We start from the raw sequence: 18230 nt of genomic DNA, 5'->3' as shown, positions 1-18230 counted from the left end.
GGTTTCAAAAAGTCTCATTTTGGACCGTTCTGCTCTCAAAGTATTCCTGCCTCAAGTCAACCTCACTTCACTCAAGTGCATTCACTTCCAGGAGGCCTGGGAACAGCATCCTTAGGAAAAGACAGATTTATTACAGGTACTGAACAATACAGATAAGCAACAAATAAGAAGATTAGGGGATTAAAGCCTAAATCAATGGACATTAGGCAGATTCAATAATTACTAGCAACTCACCAAGTCTTCAGCATCATGCTTTAGGCATGCAATGCCTCCCTAAGATCTGCAGTAGCTACTCTGTTTGGATTAGAGTTAATTACTTTAGCTAACAGTATCTACCATCACCAACACGTAACTTCACAATGGTATAAACCCAGCTGCATTCAGCACAGGCAATTCCTCCCTCGTCACAAACAAAACTCAAGCACATAAAAAACATTTACTGCTGCTGTGTCCTTGCTGTGAGGGGGCGGCACCTGAACCATGTATTCAAAACACAGCTGGGGGAAACAAGAATATCCTAAATAATTCGGTATAAACAGCTCCATCGACGCTAAACTGAAATTGAAGGCACACACTGCAAGGCTCCCGTCCTCTCCCAATTCTTGTTGATAACAATCCCCACTGCTGCACACATGGCAAGGCAGCCCAGGCACCCTGACCCACTCCAGCAGCAGCAGCAGTGCTGGGACACACGTGTCACCGTGGGGACACCTCGGTGCTGCCATGGCACGGCTGCTGCTGTTCTGGAACAGTGGCACTGCCATGGTGTGCTGTGCTGGAGCAGCTCCCGGCTCCCTCTGTCACCTCCCCACCCTGCCCTGCCACATGCTGCCAGGCTGAGCACAGCGTGGGGAGCAGCAGCTGCCCGGCAGCACCAGGGCTTCAACAGGGCTTCAACAGAGCTTCCTTCCACTGCCCAGCAGCACCAGGGCTTCCACAGGGCATCCTTCCACTGCCCGGCAGCACCAGGGCTTCCACAGGGCATCCTTCCACTGCCCGGCAGCACCAGGGCTTCAACAGGGCTTCCACTGCCCGGCAGCACCAGGGCTTCAACAGGGCTTCAAAAGAGCTTCATTCCACTGCCCAGCACCACCAGGGCTTCCACAGGGCATCCCTCCACTGCCCGGCAGCACCAGGGCTTCAACAGAGCTTCATTCCACTGCCCGGCAGCACCAGGGCTTTAACAGGGCATCCTTCCACTGCCCAGCAGCACCAGGGCTTCATTCCACTGCCCAGCAGCACCAGGGCTTCAACAGAGCTCCCTTCCACTGCCCAGCAGCACCAGGGCTTCATTCCACTGCCCAGCAGCACCAGGGCTTCAACAGAGCTCCCTTCCACTGCCCAGCAGCACCAGGGCTTCATTCCACTGCCCAGCAGCACCAGGGCTTCAACAGAGCTCCCTTCCACTGCCCAGCAGCACCAGGGCTTCATTCCACTGCCCAGCAGAACCAGGGCTTCCCTCCACTGCCCGGCAGCACCAGGGCTTCAACAGGGCTTCAACAGAGCTTCCTTCCACTGCCCAGCAGCACCAGGGCTTCATTCCACTGCCCGGCAGCACCAGGGCTTCAACAGAGCTTCCTTCCACTGCCCAGCAGCACCAGGGCTTCAACAGAGCTTCCTTCCACTGCCCAGCAGCACCAGGGCTTCCACAGGGCTTCGTTCCACTGCCCAGCAGCACCAGGGCTTCCACAGGGCTTCATTCCACTGCCCGGCAGCACCAGGGCTTCAACAGGGCTGCAACAGGGCTTCATTCCACTGCCCGGCAGCACCAGGGCTTCAACAGGGCATCCCTCCACTGCCCAGCAGCACCAGGGCTTCAACAGGGCTTCCACTGCCCGGCAGCACCAGGGCTTCCACACGGCCTCCACCGCCCTGAGGGACCCGGCCTGCGCCGCCCTCTCAGCCGCCGCATCACCGCGGCAGGCACGGAGCTACCGACGGACACCCCCGCAAGCCAGGACAGACCCACAGCAGCCCGAGCGGGGCTGGGGCTGTGCGGGGACCGGCCCTTTCAGCAGGGGGAAGGCGGAGGAGTCGCTGCGAGGCGGCCGCCGCCAGCCCCCGCCCGCCGCCGCCCCGCGTGTCCCCGCCCCCGGTACCTTCCCGGCCGCCGCGCTCCATCCGCCCGCGGCGGGGCCGAGCCCGGGCCCGGGGAGCGGCGGCGGGTCCCGGGCGGGCCGGGGGGCGGCGCGGTGCAGCCGCGGGCGCTTGGCCTTGCCCACCATGGCGGTGCGGGACGGAAAGGGCCGGGCCGGGCCGGGCGGGACCTTCCGGCTGCGCCCTCACCGCGCCCGGCGCCCCGGGAAATTCGCCTTCCTCCCCTGCACGGGCGGAGCTCCGGAGCCGCCTCCTCGGCTGCCCGGGCCGGCCCCACAGCCCCGCTCTGGAGCGGGATGGTGGCGGGTCCTGTGGCAGCCTCTGTGGCAGCCTCTGTGCAGGGCGGCCTGCGGATAATCGCCCTCTGGTCAGTCTCCCTCTGGTCAGTTTCGCTCCGGTCAATTGCAGCCTGCCCGAGGTGGTTCCGTGAGCAGCCTGAGGGTGTTCAGCGTGCTTGGGTTACACCAGACACTCTGTGATACAGCTTTACACGCCTCTGTAAGAGCTGAGAGCTCCTGGTAGCGTTGGAAATGGTACAGCTAAACTCATTTTGTTTTGTTGATCAATTACTTGCAAGCAGCGCCCACTTTTTAAGTTGCTTCACAGGCTCTTAATCTCACTTCGATCATTAAGTCACCGAAACCTTTAGTTCCTTAACTCTGACAACATTAAATCACCGAAACCTTTGGTTGGTTAACCCTGTCAAGCGTCAGTAAGCAGACCCAAAGTGAGCTGAAGATTGGACCTCGGAGATCTTAAACGTATGGCCCTTCAAGGACATTAGTAACCAGAAGATACCAGAGGAGATAGATAAAAGCCTGGAAAGTTGGGGAGTCCCTGTCCAAGAAATAGGTGATAAGGGGACTAAAGAATGTGGACCAAATTAGCGTGAAGGGCAAGAAACCACTAAGCAATACAGGATAGAATACTAATTAATGAAGATAATCATGTAATTTACACCAATTTCTATAATATATTATCTATAATATTTATATATATATATATGTATGTATGTATGTATGTATGTAATGTATAAATAAGGGAAAAAAGTTTTGTACTGGGTTAAGTGTGAAACGTTTTTAGCCCCACACACATCTCCTGGTGAGGAATAAAGCCTTACTCACTAACACTACAAAGACAGTTTTACAGTGAGTCTTATTTATCTCAACGATTTTGGAGGTTCCTTAGTAACAGTAGCACTAGCCAGCGACCAGGCTGCCACAGCAGGATAAAAAAATAACTCTAAAACTTGCTGCCAGGAATTACTTCTGCAGTTGAAACAGCAGAAAATACGCAGCAAGCCCCTAGGGAGGGCCAACACCTGCCAGACTGCAGTCACAGGCCCAGGTGGACACCTCAGCAAAGCAACCCAAGCCTCAGCTGCATGTTTCCACACAGAGGAGGGGGTGAAATGCAAAGCTGCTTCTCCTTGCTCCAAGATGAATAAAAAGCTCCAAGCCCGGAGCCGCAGCGTGTTTGATCTTAACAAGCCCTGACAAGTGCTCCTTGGTTAATGCATTTTGGTTTTCCACATCCTCAGCCCTCCCCATTTCCCCCCAGGCTGTGTTTCCCAGGACCTGATACTGGGCCACAGAAGTGCTCAGCTGTAAGTGCACTCATTCCTTGTGGGTTCCAAGGAAATGCAGGGAGAGGCCTCTGGGAAGGTACTTGGAAAGATCACAGAACCATGGAATATGCTGAGCTGGAAGGAACACATCAGGATCATCGAGTCCAACTCCTGGCCCTGCACAGGACACCCCAAAAATCTCACCCTGTGACTCAGCGTGGTGTGCAAATGCTCCTGGAGCTCTGGCACCCTTGGGGCTGTGACCATTCCCTGGGGAGCCTGTCCAGTGCCCAACCACCCTCTGGGAGAAGAACCTTGAAAGATCCAACCTAAATCTCCCCTGACAGAGGTCCCTGTCAGTTCCTCAAGCCCTGTCGCTGGTCACGAGAGGGAAGAGGTCAGTGTCTGGCCCTCTGCTTCCCACGTTGAAGACATGGAATCACAGAATGGTTTGGGTTGAAAGGAACCTTAAAGATTATCTTGTCCCACTCTCCTGCCTCTAGATCAGGCTGCTCCAAGCCTAGTCCAGCCTGACGTGGAACACTTCCAGAGATGGGGCATCCACAAGATTTAATGTTCATCAGGGATAGGAAGATTTAATGTCCATCAGGAATAGAAAATAACAACAGGAGAACTTCCCTTACCCTGCTGTGGGTGAGCATCATTTAGGAGGAAAGGCCCAAAATGACAACTCTGATCATCAAAATCCGTGGCTTTTGGAAAAAAACCACTCTGACAGTGCTCAGGTGGATGCCCAGCTCCCCACCCCAGCTGCCCAAGTGCATCCTGTATAAACCACAGCAGTCCTGCAGTTAGTGGTGGGGGGAAACACAATCCACGCTAGTAAAAATAAAAATATGAACCAATAAAAATAAAGGCAGTTAAAATAGGAAAGGGAATGTTTAGCTGCTTAAAGTGCTTACAGAACAGGCTGGGGAGCATATGTGCTGTGACCAAGCACATCCCCAAAGGTTGCCCACCCCCTTTACCTGCAGCACTGAAGGCCAAAGCTGCAGCAGAGCCTGAGGAACAGCTGGAAGGGGCTGGGATATGCCAGCAAGCTTCAGCGTTGGCTGCAAGGACCCATGGAACACCCTCTCAGCTCCCACTGTTCCATCTCCAAGGGCTCACAGCTCTCCCACCCCCTTCCTGCAACCCTGAGTGAGTTGAAGAGAAGTGGTTGGACAAACCCCATGAAACAGCTGAGGAGAAAAGACCCGCACATTAAAGGCCTCCTGCAACACAAAAGAAAAATTACTGCAGCTCATCTCATTCAACCACACTTCCTTCCCCCAGATCTGCAACCCCCATCACTGGCAGGAAGCTCCACCAACCTTCCCAGCTTCATCTAGCACAGCTCACCCACTCCAGGCCTGGGGAGTGCTCTGCAGCATCCAGCTTCAGCCATCCAGGCTGGGGGAGCATCCCAGCTCCAGCTGGCTCACTCTCGGGGTCCATCCCCACCATATCCTGCATCAGATGTTCCCATGCTCCTGTCCCACTGCCAGGACTGCTGGGATGCTTTCCTGCTGCACCTGGCTGTGATGAAACCAAGCCAGGACTATGATGGCTTCTTTAATAAAAGCACCAATCTGGGCTTGGAAATTTTCTGCTGGCACTGCAATCTCTCTTCTTGCTGCAAAAATAAACCCATAACTGTAACACAGCAGCAGGTGAACAGCATCAGGGTCTTATAATGCCTCAGGTTGCCCTGATCATGGCAGAGAATTGGAGCAACATGGTCTGTCATGTCCTTTCCAACACAAACTCTTCTGGGATTCCATGATAATCCAAAACAGTGACTCAACATCATCTTGCTTGGAAGGAGAACCTACAAAGTAATTAATAAAGACTCACATTAATTCATTTTTTAAAAACCCTACAATCCTGTATGTTTTCTAAATTTCTTCCTTTTTTTTTTTTTTTTTTTTTTTTTTAACTGTAGTGCTTTGAAGAGGTTAAGAGAAAATTGCCAGGAGCTGGTTCCTCTCTGCTCAGGGAAATGCTGCTGCTGGGAGGAGTTATTGAAGCCGGCACAAAAACTCTAAAAGGCTGCTTTAAAATAATTCCCCACACAGCCCTGAGCTTTGTCAGAGGACAGCAGCACCTGCATGCTCTTGCCATGTAAGGAGGCCTGGCTACACAAACATTTCAGAGCCCAACCCACAGTCTGAGAGGAGCTCCCCATCTTCTCCACACCAAGGGCTGCCAACAGCTCCCACATGAACTGGTTGCCCCCACTCCCAGCTTTGTTTGCCCCCTGAGGTCAGTGCTGGTCCCCAGCAGGGCTGTGAAAGGTGAAAAGTTCTCACAAAGTGTGGGGTTTTGGGTGGATCCCTTTCCTGTGTGCAGTGGGAGGGCTGCAAGCCCCTGGGTATCCCAGGGAGACCAGTCCCAGTCCCACAGGGCAGGATGCTGTGGGTTTGGCCAGGTTGAGTGGGGCTGGCTGGGGTATTTGGTTTGGAAACACCCCTCCCACAGGCACCCCTCTTTACTTCCTCTTCCCCTTCAACTGCAAGACAGAAATAGGAAGGAAAGGTACGTCACAGAGCTCCTGATGCCCAGCTACTTTTCCCAGCCGAAACTGAGAAGCTGAGACCTTCCTCATCCCAGCCCAAGTAGAGAACAGAGACGAGGGCTGGAGGCCAGGCAAGTACAGCATCTCGATTTTTTTGCTTCTGTTCCGCCTTTCTTGGGGGGAGGCAGGCGGGCAACAGAGGGGGTTTGTAGTTCTGGTGTTTCAATGGCATATTTTTATTATTCCTGGTCTAACCTTTGGCCACTTGAGTTCAGGGAGCTTCAGGGAGCTTGGCATGGCATCTCTGCCTCTGGTGCATCAGTCTGTGCAGCCTTTGCAACGCAGCTCGCCTGGTCCCCACCAGTTTTGCCTTTGGAGGTAGCACTGAGCCTGGAAATGCAGGTGGTTATGGTGGGGAGGATGCCAGACCTGCAAAACCCCCTTTCCTCAGCAGCCCATGGGCTCGGAAAGCAGAGCAGAGAAGGTGCAGTGTGCTCTTCCCACGGCCTGACACATGGCACTGGGCAGGGTGGCACAGGCTGGGTGCTCACCTGCAGCCCCAGAGTTTGGGGCTGCCACCTTCCCATCACCCTCTCTCAGGTTCCTAAGGGGATCTCCAGCACTGCCAGCTGCTGTTTGCAGTGGGACAGAGGGAAGTGGCACTGCAGCGTGGCATGAGGATGGCAGGGATGGCTGCCTGGAGGGCCCAGCACGGTGTCACCACCTGGAATGTCTGTGCTCAGAGCTTCCCGGGTGTCCCTGCACCCCTGTGAGCCTGGGGGAATAGCTGGGACAGGGAGTGAGACCCTCGCTCTTCTCCTCCATCCCTCTGTGTGCTGCACACATCAAATGCTCTGCAGGCATGTGAGCCCGGGGAGAGCAGGTCCTTCCCAACACCTCAGTGGCTCTGGGATGCAGGAGGAATGCAGGGCACATGCCAGGTGTCAGGGAAGGCAGCCTGCTCCCTGCTCTGGGATGCAGGAGGAATGCAGGGCACATGCCAGGTGTCAGGGAAGGCAGCCTGCTCCCTGCTCTGGGATGCAGAAGGAATGCAGGGCACATGCCAGGTGTCAGGGAAGGCAGCCTGCTCCCTGGTTTTGATGCTTTTCCAATGCCACAGCTACAATTCCCCACCTCCTGGCAGGTGAGAAGCTAAGAGGGGAACACATCCAGTAACATCAAATCCTGTGGCCAGCATGGGCGCTGCAATGGGGCTGCTGCAAGTTGTGGGAAATCTCTAAATGGTGCATTTTGGTGTTCTAGCTGTCACAGCTATCACATCCTGCCTCACAGTGGTTTTGCACTTTCTTGCTGCTGCTGCTGCTGCTGCTGAGTGATTTCAGCAGGTTGGAGGGTGTGCTGTCCTCGGGGCAGGTCAGCCAGAGGCAGCCCCTCCCCACCCGAGCAGGACCTGCCCCTGGCAGACCCAGCAGCACAAATCCCTCCTTCCCTTCCTCCCGGGGCAGGGCACCCCAGGGACCTTGGTGCTCAGAGCCAAGGGGTGCCACGGACTAGGCAGGGATGTGGTGCACATGGGAGAGAGCTCACCCCACTGATGTGTCCTCTGCAGGCCCTGGAGGCTGCTGGAAGGAAATGTGTATAAAATATATTTGTATTTCCTACAACAGGACATGGGAATAGATATAGATAGATTAGATATAGATATAGATATATACAGATATGTGTATGTATATATATACTTTTTATTTAATTAATTATTTTTATTCTTTATCTATTAAAGATAAGTTTATGTATATTTATTTTTATATTTTTCCTGTGATTTGCATATACAAAATATCTATAAAAAGACATATACACACACACAGAGTGTGATATTCTGCATGGACAGGGAAAGACCTGTCTGTGACCACCTGGGTGGGATCTATCTGCATCACACAACTGAGTGACAGCAAATCAGCCCCAGACAAGTGACATCCACTGCCCCATCCTCACCATACCCCACTCTGCTCACCTCCCTTCTGTGCTTGGGGTCTGGAGCTGCCCAGGGCTGGGAAGGAGCAGCTCTGCTGGGTGCAATACCTGGCATCTCTGTCACATCATGATGGTGACCAGGGATGCTTGGCAGTGTGGAGGAAGCACCCATGGGCTCTGGCACTAGTGGAGCTCCCCTATTACAGGTGGATGGTGCAAACACCACCCAGGATACTCAGCATGAGTGCATATCCTTCTTTTTGGTGGGAAAACAGATGCTTAGCAAAGCCCTGATGGGAACTTGTGGCTAACAGACTTCAAGACTCATCTCTGCTGTTGAGCACTTGCTTTATTTATAGCAACAAGATCACTGCTGGCATCAACACTTCCCCTTCAGCCTTATTTATAACTCCCAGCGTGCTCCTCCATGCAGCACAGCAGCCAGCTCCATCCCAACAGAGCAGCCCCCAGTGCCAGAGTGCCCCAGCTCTGCGCCCTGCCCACAGGCAGAGCAGCAAGGACAGCGCCCAGCATTTAACTTATGAACCTTCCCTAAGGCCACCTTCACATCTTCTGCCTTGCAGACCCCTGGGGGGCATCCTGCCCTGAGGCAGGTGCTCCACTGGTGGAATATCCTGGTGGCTTCTGCAGAAGGCTCTTGCTTGATCCCGAGCCACCCAAGGCATGTGGTGAGGAGATCAGAGCACAGGGCCAAGAAGGACCCTGGTTCTGAGGTGCAGCTTTCTCCCCCTGATGCCAGCTCTGGCCAGGAAGCAGAGCCTGGTGGCAATGTGTCCTGCCCTTAGCTTGCTCCGTCTTGGCACCCCACTGCCCACCACGGGATGAAGGTGGTTGTGAAGTTCTGCAGCTCTGCTCCTTCACACCAGGGCTGTGTGCACCCCTCTGCTTGCCTGAATTTATGGGAAAGAAGGAGAAAAAAGGAACTTCACAGGCAGAGCACAGGCAGGAGATGAGGCCTGGGGTTGGTGGTGACGGCGAGTCTGGGATGAGCTGAAGGGATCATCAAGGGGGTTGGAGGAAATGCTGCTGAGGCCTGTGTCAGAGCTCTGCACATTCAGAGTCAGGCTGAAACCTGCTTTGCCCTGCTCTGAAGGCTGTAAGGAGGCAGACAAAGGCAGGAGCCCCGTTTGTTCTCTTTGAAAGCCCTGTGCTCACCCGCCCACACACCACCGTGTAATTTCCTCCAGGGCAGAGGAGAACTGTTGAACTTCCTGTTGCTGCTCTCTCCAAGTATGAGGATGGTCTTCACACTCTTGTGACAAGAGCAAGCAGCCACTGTGGGGGTGAAAAAGGCGTCCAAATGCAGCTGACAACATGAACCCTACTTTACAATACTTGATAGCACCTAGCACTGGGGGTGTGCTGAGAGTATTTCTGGAGTTTGGGAGCTTTTTTTAACCCAGTTTTAGGGTTGCTCTATTTTACGAGATGAGCCTGTCAGCAGAAAACTCCAACCTGCAGCAAGAATGAGGAGCTCACAGAGCTCTATCCCATCACCACTGCACACCTGGGCATGGCAGCAGGAATTAAATGCTTGGGAACACTGGGCAGGTGGGAAAGCAGGAGCTCACTGAGTCCATAGGTTTGGTCCTCACAGCACGTGAGGGAACATCTGGTTTGTAGCACAACTGGAGCCTAATTCAGCACATTTGGGGTGTAACTCACTGAGTTCTACAGGAAACAAAGGCAGGACCCACTTTTCTTTCCTGCAAGCTCAAACTCTGCAGGCAGAACCTGGGGGTGACAGGAATGTGTTGGGCCAGCTAAGCACAGGGCGTGCATGACTCACAGACAGGGACATGGCAGCTGTGACAATGAATTATGCCCTTAAAGTCTTACTGTGGGGGACTGTGGTGGTGGAGAGGAACTTGCTCTTTGTCCAGAAGGGCTCTGGCCACCCACCATAGGATGTCTTGTGTAGTGTGGCACATTGAACTCCCAGGCCACGTCACCCTGAGGGTTTGGCTGGCTGACCTCAGCAGTGCCTCTTGCTGGCTGTGCAGCAATGTGGTGCTGGCTGTGGAGCTCTGCCAGGGGGACTGGATCCAGGGCAGGGTGGCCTTCCAGATGGCCCCAGCCATAACCCGTGATGGCCACCACCCTTAGAGTCCTGCCACATCTCAAAATCTATGGCACAGCTGGGCACCAAACCCCACAGTGCAAACAATACCCTCTGACCTACCTGGACCTTCTCTCTGCCCTTGGGGGGAGACCAGACATCCTTTCAAGGCTGACCAGTGTCATCCCCAGCTGGGGTGGTGTCCTACAGAGCTGATGAGCTGAGACAGCACACCCTGATGCCTCAGAAGGGGATCTGAGCAGCTCTAACGTTCAACCTGCCTCAGGTCTTTTGACAGTTTCTCTTGTTTTGTCATTTCCACATCTCTCTGATCTGTTTATTTGGCGAGTTGACAGGAAGGGGTGATGGCAGGAGCCAAGGAGTGGTTCTTGTCTTACTCAGGGCAGCTATCACAGCTATTTTGAAACTGATGACCTGGTTTTCAGACACTATAAAGCACAATGTCTCTTGTTCCTTTTACTTTTTTATTCCTTTTTCTTCTTTTAACAAATTCCTCTTTTCTGACTTCCCCATGTTCCGTGTTGCAAGGCCATTACACGGTCAGGGTTTGCTCTGCTGGGGAAAGTGTGACACATGGCAATGTTAATGAAATGTGATCTCAGCACAGGTTGCCCTGAGAAACTGTGGCCATCCCTGGGACACATCCCAGGGGGTCACAAGAATGCTTTTTGTCCTGCAGAAAATGCCTCGTGACTGCAGCCTCCAGCTGCCAGCAGTGACCTGGGTGCTGCTGCTGGTGACAACAGGTGAGCCCCACCTGCCTTCCTCCCAGCACCTTTCATGGGCAGTGAAAGAGTGAGGGGGATCCAAAATGCTGCCCAACAGCAGCGGGAGCACAGCACTGAGAGCTGTGCAAAGGCCATGTCCTTCCACTTCCTGGCATCTGGAGTTAACACCAGCCAGCCCAGCTGAAGGACAACAAGGCAGCTCAGGGCTCTTCCAGAGCCCCCAGCATTGGTCTGAGAGGCAGGGCAGGCTCAGGCCAGCATGGGTGCCTGGTGTTGGTGTCTGAACACCCCCAGCTGCCCCCCACACCAACTCTGTCTTCTTGCCCTTCCAGCCTTTGCCATGGAGTGCCCCAAGATGAAGGTGGGGACGTGCAAGGACTGCATTCAGTCTGGTCCTGGCTGTGCCTGGTGCAAGAAGCTGGTAGGTCCATGTAGTGTGTCTAGTTGCCATCCCCCAGCAGTCAGCTAACAGGCACCAAGATATTCACCCTGCCTGCCTGGCTCTGCCTGACTTCATTGTGGGAGTGCTTCATGTCCTGCATGGAGAATGGGACCAGGAGGGATCCAACAGCCATGACCTTTCTCCATCAATACCCATCAAAGGTGTTTTTTTCTCCATCAGTGCCCTGGAGACCTGCTTTGGGGACCAGGTAATCTTGTAAGGTGCCTGTTCCCTCCCTGCTCCTCTGATTTCTGTTTTCCTGCTGGTGTTGTCACACACAGAATTTCACCAAAGCCGGCGAGCCTGACTCCATCCGCTGTGACACCATTGAGCAGCTGAAGCAGAGAGGGTGCCCTGGCAGTGAGATTGAGTTTCCAGGCAATGAGATCAAAAAAACACAGGACAAGCCCTTAAGCAGTGAGACCCAGCTGACTCCACAGGAGGTGCACCTGAAGCTGAGGATAGGTATGCTCTACCTGGCGTTCCCAACTCCCTTCTTCTTGTGGCCTGCCAGCAATGCCCTTCCACTCATCCCCAGACTCCCCTGAGACACAGCAGCACATTGCAGCCTGCATTTCCACCCCTTTTCTTCCAAGAGGGAGGAGGGGTGGCTGATGGCACAAGCTGGCCCAACACGGCAGCTGACCCCGCTGTCCCTGTCCCTCAGGCCAGCCTGCTGTGTTTGAGGTGAAGTTTCGCCGTGCCATGGGGTATCCCATTGATCTCTACTACCTCATGGACCTCTCCTACTCCATGCTGGATGACCTGGAGAACGTGAAGAAGCTGGGAGGGGAGCTGCTCAAGGCTCTGGAGAGCACCACGCCTTCTCGGCGCATTGGTGAGCCTGTCTTCAGCCTGGCACATCTGTTTGCTGCTGGGAAGAGCTGCAGGGCTGGAGGGGGGGATGTGGGGAGTGGACAGCAGGTGTCCTCTGCCAGGCTGAAGAGTGTGGCAGGGCAAGGGACATGGGCATGTACACAGGGGCCAGCAGATTGCCCTAAAACTGTAGTCTGGCTGCCCTAGGGTTTGGCTCCTTTGTGGACAAGACAGTGCTGCCATTCGTGAACACGCTCCCCGAGAAGCTGCAGAACCCCTGCCCCAACAAGGACACCAAGTGCCAGCCTCCCTTCGCCTTCAAGCACATCCTGTCACTGACAGACAATGCCCAGCAGTTTGAGAGTGAAGTGGGCAAGCAGTTCATCTCAGGGAACCTGGACGCCCCCGAGGGCGGGCTGGATGCCATGATGCAGGCAGCAGTGTGCGGGGTGAGTCCTGCACCTGCCCCGCTGCCAGCAGCTCTGCTCAGGCAGGAGGCTGCTGCCCACACACACCCTGGAGAGGGCTGCTTTTCCCCCTCTCCAGGCGGGCTCTGGAAGCCCATCCTAAGTTCTGATCTGGCAGCAGGGCAGGTCACTCTGGAGAGTACCAGACAGCATCTTACCCCAGAGCCTCCTGACCCTGGTCTCCCTTAACCCACCTTCCTCCTGCCCCCTGCCCCATGCTGTGGCTGACACGAGTTTGGAAAGGGCCATGCCCACTGGCACTGTCCTGCCAGCCTCAGGGACAGGGGCCACTCTCTGTGCCACTTGCAGGACCAGATTGGCTGGCGCAACGTGACCCGCTTGCTGGTGTTTGCTACTGATGATGGATTCCACTTTGCTGGGGATGGCAAGCTTGCAGGCATCCTGACCCCCAACGATGGCAAGTGCCACTTGGAGGACAACATGTACAAAAGGAGCAATGAGTTTGTAAGTACCTGGGTGCTGCTCAGCGTCTCCAGCACCCCCACCTCCCTCCCCCAGGCAGAAAAGACAATGTCATGTAAAACAGCCTGTTGCAGAGACCATAACATCACCTCAATCACCATAATTTGTGGTGTGCTCCTCCACCCTCCTCTGCTGGTGGGGGAGGCTGTGCTGAGTGTGATGTCCCTCTCCCCATCCAGGACTACCCATCTGTTGGCCAGCTGGTCCAGAAACTTGCTGAAAACAACATTCAGCCCATTTTTGCTGTCACCAGCAGGGTGGTGGATGTTTACAAGGTGAGAATATGTCAGATGGTCCAGGTGCCTCCATCCCCTTCCCAGGAGGACAGACACAGCTGTGTGTGTCTCTCCTGGTGCTGTCTCCTGCTCTGCAGTCACATGGTAGGAAGTGCTCACCTCTTTGCTCTCCACTGGCAGAAACTCAGTGAGATGATCCCAAAGTCGGCGGTGGGAGAGCTGAACGAGGACTCCAGTAACATCATTGAACTCATCCAAGTGGCCTACAATGTAAGTGCTGGTGTTCCCACCTCTCCAGGGACATCACCTGCATTTCCAGAACCGCCCCAGGCAGCTGAGATCCTGACCTGTGGTGCTCCCTGGCTCTTCTCCCTGACCTGCAACCCCATACCCTCTTGTCTCGGTCTACTTTTGGACTGATGGCACTTTCTCCACCATTTTTCCAAAGAACCTCTCCTCGCGGATCATCTTGGACCATTCCACCTTGCTGGACACTCTGGATGTCAAATATGACTCCAAATGCAAGAATGACAAGGACTCCGTGGATGAAGCAAGAGGCAAATGTGACAATGTCAAGATCAACGAAGAGGTATGCTCTGCTGCACCAGGAACACCCCGCAGCTTGCACAGCTTCTGTTGCCCATCCTGTTGAATGACAGGAACCCTGGTTGCTCTTCCAGGCTTTTTGTTTATATTAATTTAATGCCAAGGGTGTCCAAATTGCTTTGGGATGCGGGAGATCCTCCGTTGTTCTGTGCATGTCCTCAGCCTAGGGCCAATACCACACTCTGACAGCTGGACATCTGGCCCTCCCCTGTCCTACTCTGCACTTTCTAGGTCACCTTCCAAGTGAAGGTCACAGCCAAGGTGTGCATTCCAAACTATTCCTTCACCATCCGGCCACTAGGCTTCACAGACACCCTCACTGTCCACGTGGCCAGCAACTGCGACTGCCACTGCAACGACAAGCCCGACCCAGCTGCTTGCAATGGGCAAGGCATCATTGAATGTGGGACCTGCAGGTATGTGCTGTCCACCCAAAACATGACCCAAAATGCTGCCAGAGCTGGGGAATTGCTGGGAGAGGGATGTTGGGCCAAGCCAGGGCTGGGTTCTGTAGCTTTGCACAAATATTTTTTGTCCAGAGAGGTGGATTTGTGCATTTCCCTTGGAACTGTCCCCTGTGTTCATGGAGGCAGGGACACAATGAGCTGGTTCTTCTGTTGGTGGAGGTTATGCTGTTTTCCTAAAGGCCTCCATCCCTCCAACTATCCACCCATCCATCCCAGTATCAAACCATCCACCACTCTACCCACTGAGCAGACATAGATTTCTGTAGAAATCTCTCAAAATCCCATTTCTTGGTTCCAGCTTACACAGGTCTTTAAGTATAATTATTGCTTCATGGCCTCTCAGTGACAAGGAGAGGAAAAGACTGGGTTGCCTCAGGAAATACTCACATCTCCTTGGCAAGGGCTTGGAAATTATAAACACAACAATAATTTCTGGGCATTTATTTGGTGTTGTGAATACGACTGGTGGAAAAGCAGCATTTCTGAGGTTTGCTCCCTGCTCCAGCACGGAGTTAGCACCAAGGTGCTGTCACTGTTTTTTGGTGAGGCTGTGCCAGGTTTGCTCCACTTTTGCAGAGGTCTGGGCCCCATGCCTGCTGCTTGGCCACTGACCCAAGCTCGCTCCTCTCCTCTGCAGCTGCAATTCGAGATACACAGGGAAGAACTGCGAGTGTGACACCAAGGGGAAGAGCAGCAAGGAGCTGGAGCGCAGCTGCCGGAGGGACAACAGCTCGGTGACCTGCTCGGGGCAGGGGGACTGCGTGTGCGGGCAGTGCGTGTGCCACACCAGCGACGTGCCTGGCAAGTACATCTACGGCACCTACTGCCAGTGTGACAACGTGAACTGCGAGTTCTTCAACGGCTCCCTCTGCGGCGGCCCAGGTGACGCCCCCGGGACAGCTTCTCTGCTGCTTAGGAGAATTAAATGCCCAGGGAGAAGTGGCCTTTTTGTGCCATAACCCCAGTGGGAGGGTTTGGGGCTGCTGGGCCCCACCACACCACCTGTAGGACCTCCTTGAGGGTGGTGTGGTGAGCGCAGGGTGGGTGATGCTCTCCAAGCGTGGGCAGAGGGAGGGTGGCCTGACTGTCTGCAGGATCTGAAAGATCTTCCTGTGCAGCACGCGGGCAATGCGACTGTGGGGTGTGCAAGTGCCAGCCTGGCTACGAGGGCAGCGCCTGCCAGTGCCAGCAATCCACAGAGAGCTGCCTCAACGCCCGCAGACACGTGTGCAGCCTCCGAGGGACCTGCCACTGCAACCGCTGCCAGTGCACGGGAGGGTACCAGCCCCCCTTCTGCCAGGAGTGCCCAGGCTGCCCTTCTCCCTGTGGCAGATACATGTGAGTGATGGGCACAGAGAGGGCACGGGGATCCCCACTATCCCAGGGATATCCCAGGCTCAGGCAGAGCCCAAAATACCCAAATCTGGGTGAGAGGGTTTCTGCCCTTGCAGATGTGAGCTGCAGCTGCTTGTTTTGCAGCTCCTGTGTGGAATGCAAGTTCTTTGGCAGCGGTCCCTTTGAGAAGAACTGCTCCCAGGCCTGTGCCAACATCCATCTGCCCACGAACTCAACAGAGGTGAGCACAAATGATAGGAAATGCAGGGAAAAGGATTCCCAGAACTGCTGGATGTCCTTCCGTATGGTCCAGGAGGATGGCGAGGAGATATATACCATCATGGTTGATCCTGAAAGAGGTATCCATCCCTGCTCCTCCTGCCCTTCCACAGGCAGGCTGCCAACCCTGCCATGGCAGCCTCACCAGGGCTGCAGCCTGACTCCATCTGTCTGTCTGTCTGTCTGTCCCACAGAGTGCCCACAGCCTCCCAACGTCGCACTGATCGTGGGCGGCACCATCGCCGGCGTGTTCCTCATTGGCGTTCTGGTCCTGCTGGCCTGGCGGTCCCTGATGGAGCTGCTGGACCGCCGGGAATACCGCCGGTTTGAGAAGGAGAAGGCCAAAGCCAAGTGGAACGATGTGAGAGAGCCCACCCGTGCCAGTGGGGCTTCTGGGGTGCTCAGATCCACTGGGGAGGGGACACTGGGAGGGGACATCGGCTCCAGGGGCAGCCATGTAGACCTGAGCCCTCCCCACTGCTTGATTTTCAGCCCAGCTGGATTTTGCCATTTAGGGGCCTAAATATCCTATGGATAACTATCCTACAGCCTAAATATCCTTCTTCCAGTGCTCCCTGTGCTGTTGGCAGTGGGATGGGTGGGATGGCTAATGCTCTGCTGGAAAGCCAACACAAGCCTCTCTCTTCTTCCCCTCCAGGCTGACAATCCCCTCTTCAAGAGTGCCACCACCACTGTGGTCAACCCCAAGTTCAGTGAATGAGGCAGTACCTGGCAGCACTGGGATGCACTGTTAAATAAGGAAATGCCAAGCTAAGGAAAGCTCAAACTAAGGAAATCTGAAACTAAGGCTCCCACCCCTTCTTCTTTATCCTCGTGGTTTCATCCCTTCTTCCAAGAGGCCCCCATCATGTCAGGTGCTGCTGAGGGACTGCACCCATGCCAGCCTCCTGGCCCACCAATGGTTGTGTCAGTGGAGCTGGTGGAGGGGAACACCACAGGAATGTGCAGTGGCTCCTGCCCCATCTCCTGATGCTAACTTTGCTTTCTGGCAGCAGTCTTGGACACTGAGCCCCAAAGCCAGCTGAGAGCATAGAGTTCTTCCAGCTTCGATTTTGGGCTGGGATTTCAAAACTGCCATCTCTCTTGTGCTGCAGCAGGATCTGCCCCCAGGATCTGCTCCATGCCTTCCCCTGCTGCATTGGTCTCCACCACCCTGCCATGTTTTCCAGAGAACTCAATGCTGAGTAGGACAGAAAGGCCCAAGCAGCTGCTCTAGAGGCTGCAGTGATATGATGGGCCCTAAGGACTAGTGAGAACCTGTACCTTGTGGTGCAGAGCAGCTGGAGAACATGCACTGGATCTTTTTCCCAAATCACCAACTGCTTCCTGGCATCACTCAGATCTACCTCAGGCAAGGTTCTGCCTGGGCTTCTGCATGCTTGGCTTACCTCCATCATGCCTTGAAGTCCTCTGCACAGTAAGGAGCCACTGTTTGACCTGTGAAACTTGATCTGTGATCTATGAGCACCTGGAAAATGAAGGTTGGAGGTCAGCATAGCTTCTTCCACCCCCTGGGGCATGATCTTCTCCCAGCTTTGCAAGCATGTCAGACATAGCAGGAGCCAGCTGTGCAAAACACCTGGCAGTACCCAGAGCATCTCCAGCACTTACCCCGACCACACAGCAGCCAGTTGTTCTTACATTGTGGGTTGTTCCTGTGAAATGGTGGCACAATTCCTTGAGTGCTTTAAGTTTGGGATTAATTTGCAAAGAGTTGTGTTGTGTTGCATCTTTGCTCTCTGAAGAAGTTTAATACGAATAAAGATTAATATATAAGGTAAATACCTCTGTCCTGCTAAGAATTTGGTGCAAGGGCAGCAGCTAAAGTGTTCATTGGAGAAATTGCAGTCACATCTTGTCATTGCTGCCACTGTTTTCCATAAATACAGTGCCTGGGAAAGACCCCAGCTAGAGAAGCAAACTGTTTTCTACACAACTTGCCATCTATGCCATCAATGGTGCTCCCTTGCAAGGCAAAACTGACTCTCTGAATAGTGCAGAGCAGGGCTTGTCCCTGACCATGTGCTGGCAGCTGTACACAGACCACCTCAAATGAGCTTGGCAGTGCCACATCAGATCAGGGGTCAGTTTGGGCCATTTTATTGTTCTTAAGCAGTGGCTGTGAGGGTCTAGGG

The 18230-nt window shown here is 54.3% G+C and overlaps 2 protein-coding genes across 3 annotated transcripts in view; one reads left to right on the top strand and one right to left on the bottom strand.

Annotated features, from left to right (window-relative positions):
• The window catches only part of SLX9 (SLX9 ribosome biogenesis factor), a 38832-nt gene extending 36581 nt beyond the window's left edge, over positions 1-2251 (bottom strand). Inside the window, exon 1 of one of the 2 annotated variants that reach the window (XM_059868336.1) lies at positions 2100-2251. In XM_059868336.1, coding sequence (XP_059724319.1) covers positions 2100-2225 — 126 coding nt within the window. In that variant the 5' untranslated portion in view covers positions 2226-2251. The remainder of the gene's footprint in view (positions 1-2099) is intronic. The other variant, XM_059868335.1, reaches the window with a different exon arrangement.
• A 3907-nt stretch (positions 2252-6158) lies between these two features.
• On the top strand, positions 6159-17877 carry ITGB2 (integrin subunit beta 2). The gene is made up of 16 exons (XM_059868244.1): positions 6159-6313; positions 10895-10961; positions 11276-11364; positions 11667-11850; positions 12053-12223; positions 12409-12650; positions 12978-13133; positions 13331-13426; positions 13568-13657; positions 13836-13976; positions 14225-14409; positions 15098-15342; positions 15579-15798; positions 15940-16154; positions 16269-16435; positions 16733-17877. The coding sequence occupies exons 2-16, from the start codon at positions 10898-10900 to the stop codon at positions 16793-16795; spliced, it is 2328 nt and encodes a 775-aa protein (XP_059724227.1). The 5' UTR covers positions 6159-6313; positions 10895-10897; the 3' UTR covers positions 16796-17877.
• The last annotated feature ends 353 nt before the right edge of the window (positions 17878-18230 follow it).

Source organism: Haemorhous mexicanus, chromosome 26 (assembly GCF_027477595.1).
Source record: "Haemorhous mexicanus isolate bHaeMex1 chromosome 26, bHaeMex1.pri, whole genome shotgun sequence".
Lineage (NCBI taxonomy): Eukaryota > Metazoa > Chordata > Aves > Passeriformes > Fringillidae > Haemorhous > Haemorhous mexicanus.
The sequence above is the reverse complement of the archived record's forward strand: the minus strand, read 5'-3'. Positions and strand labels throughout refer to the sequence as shown.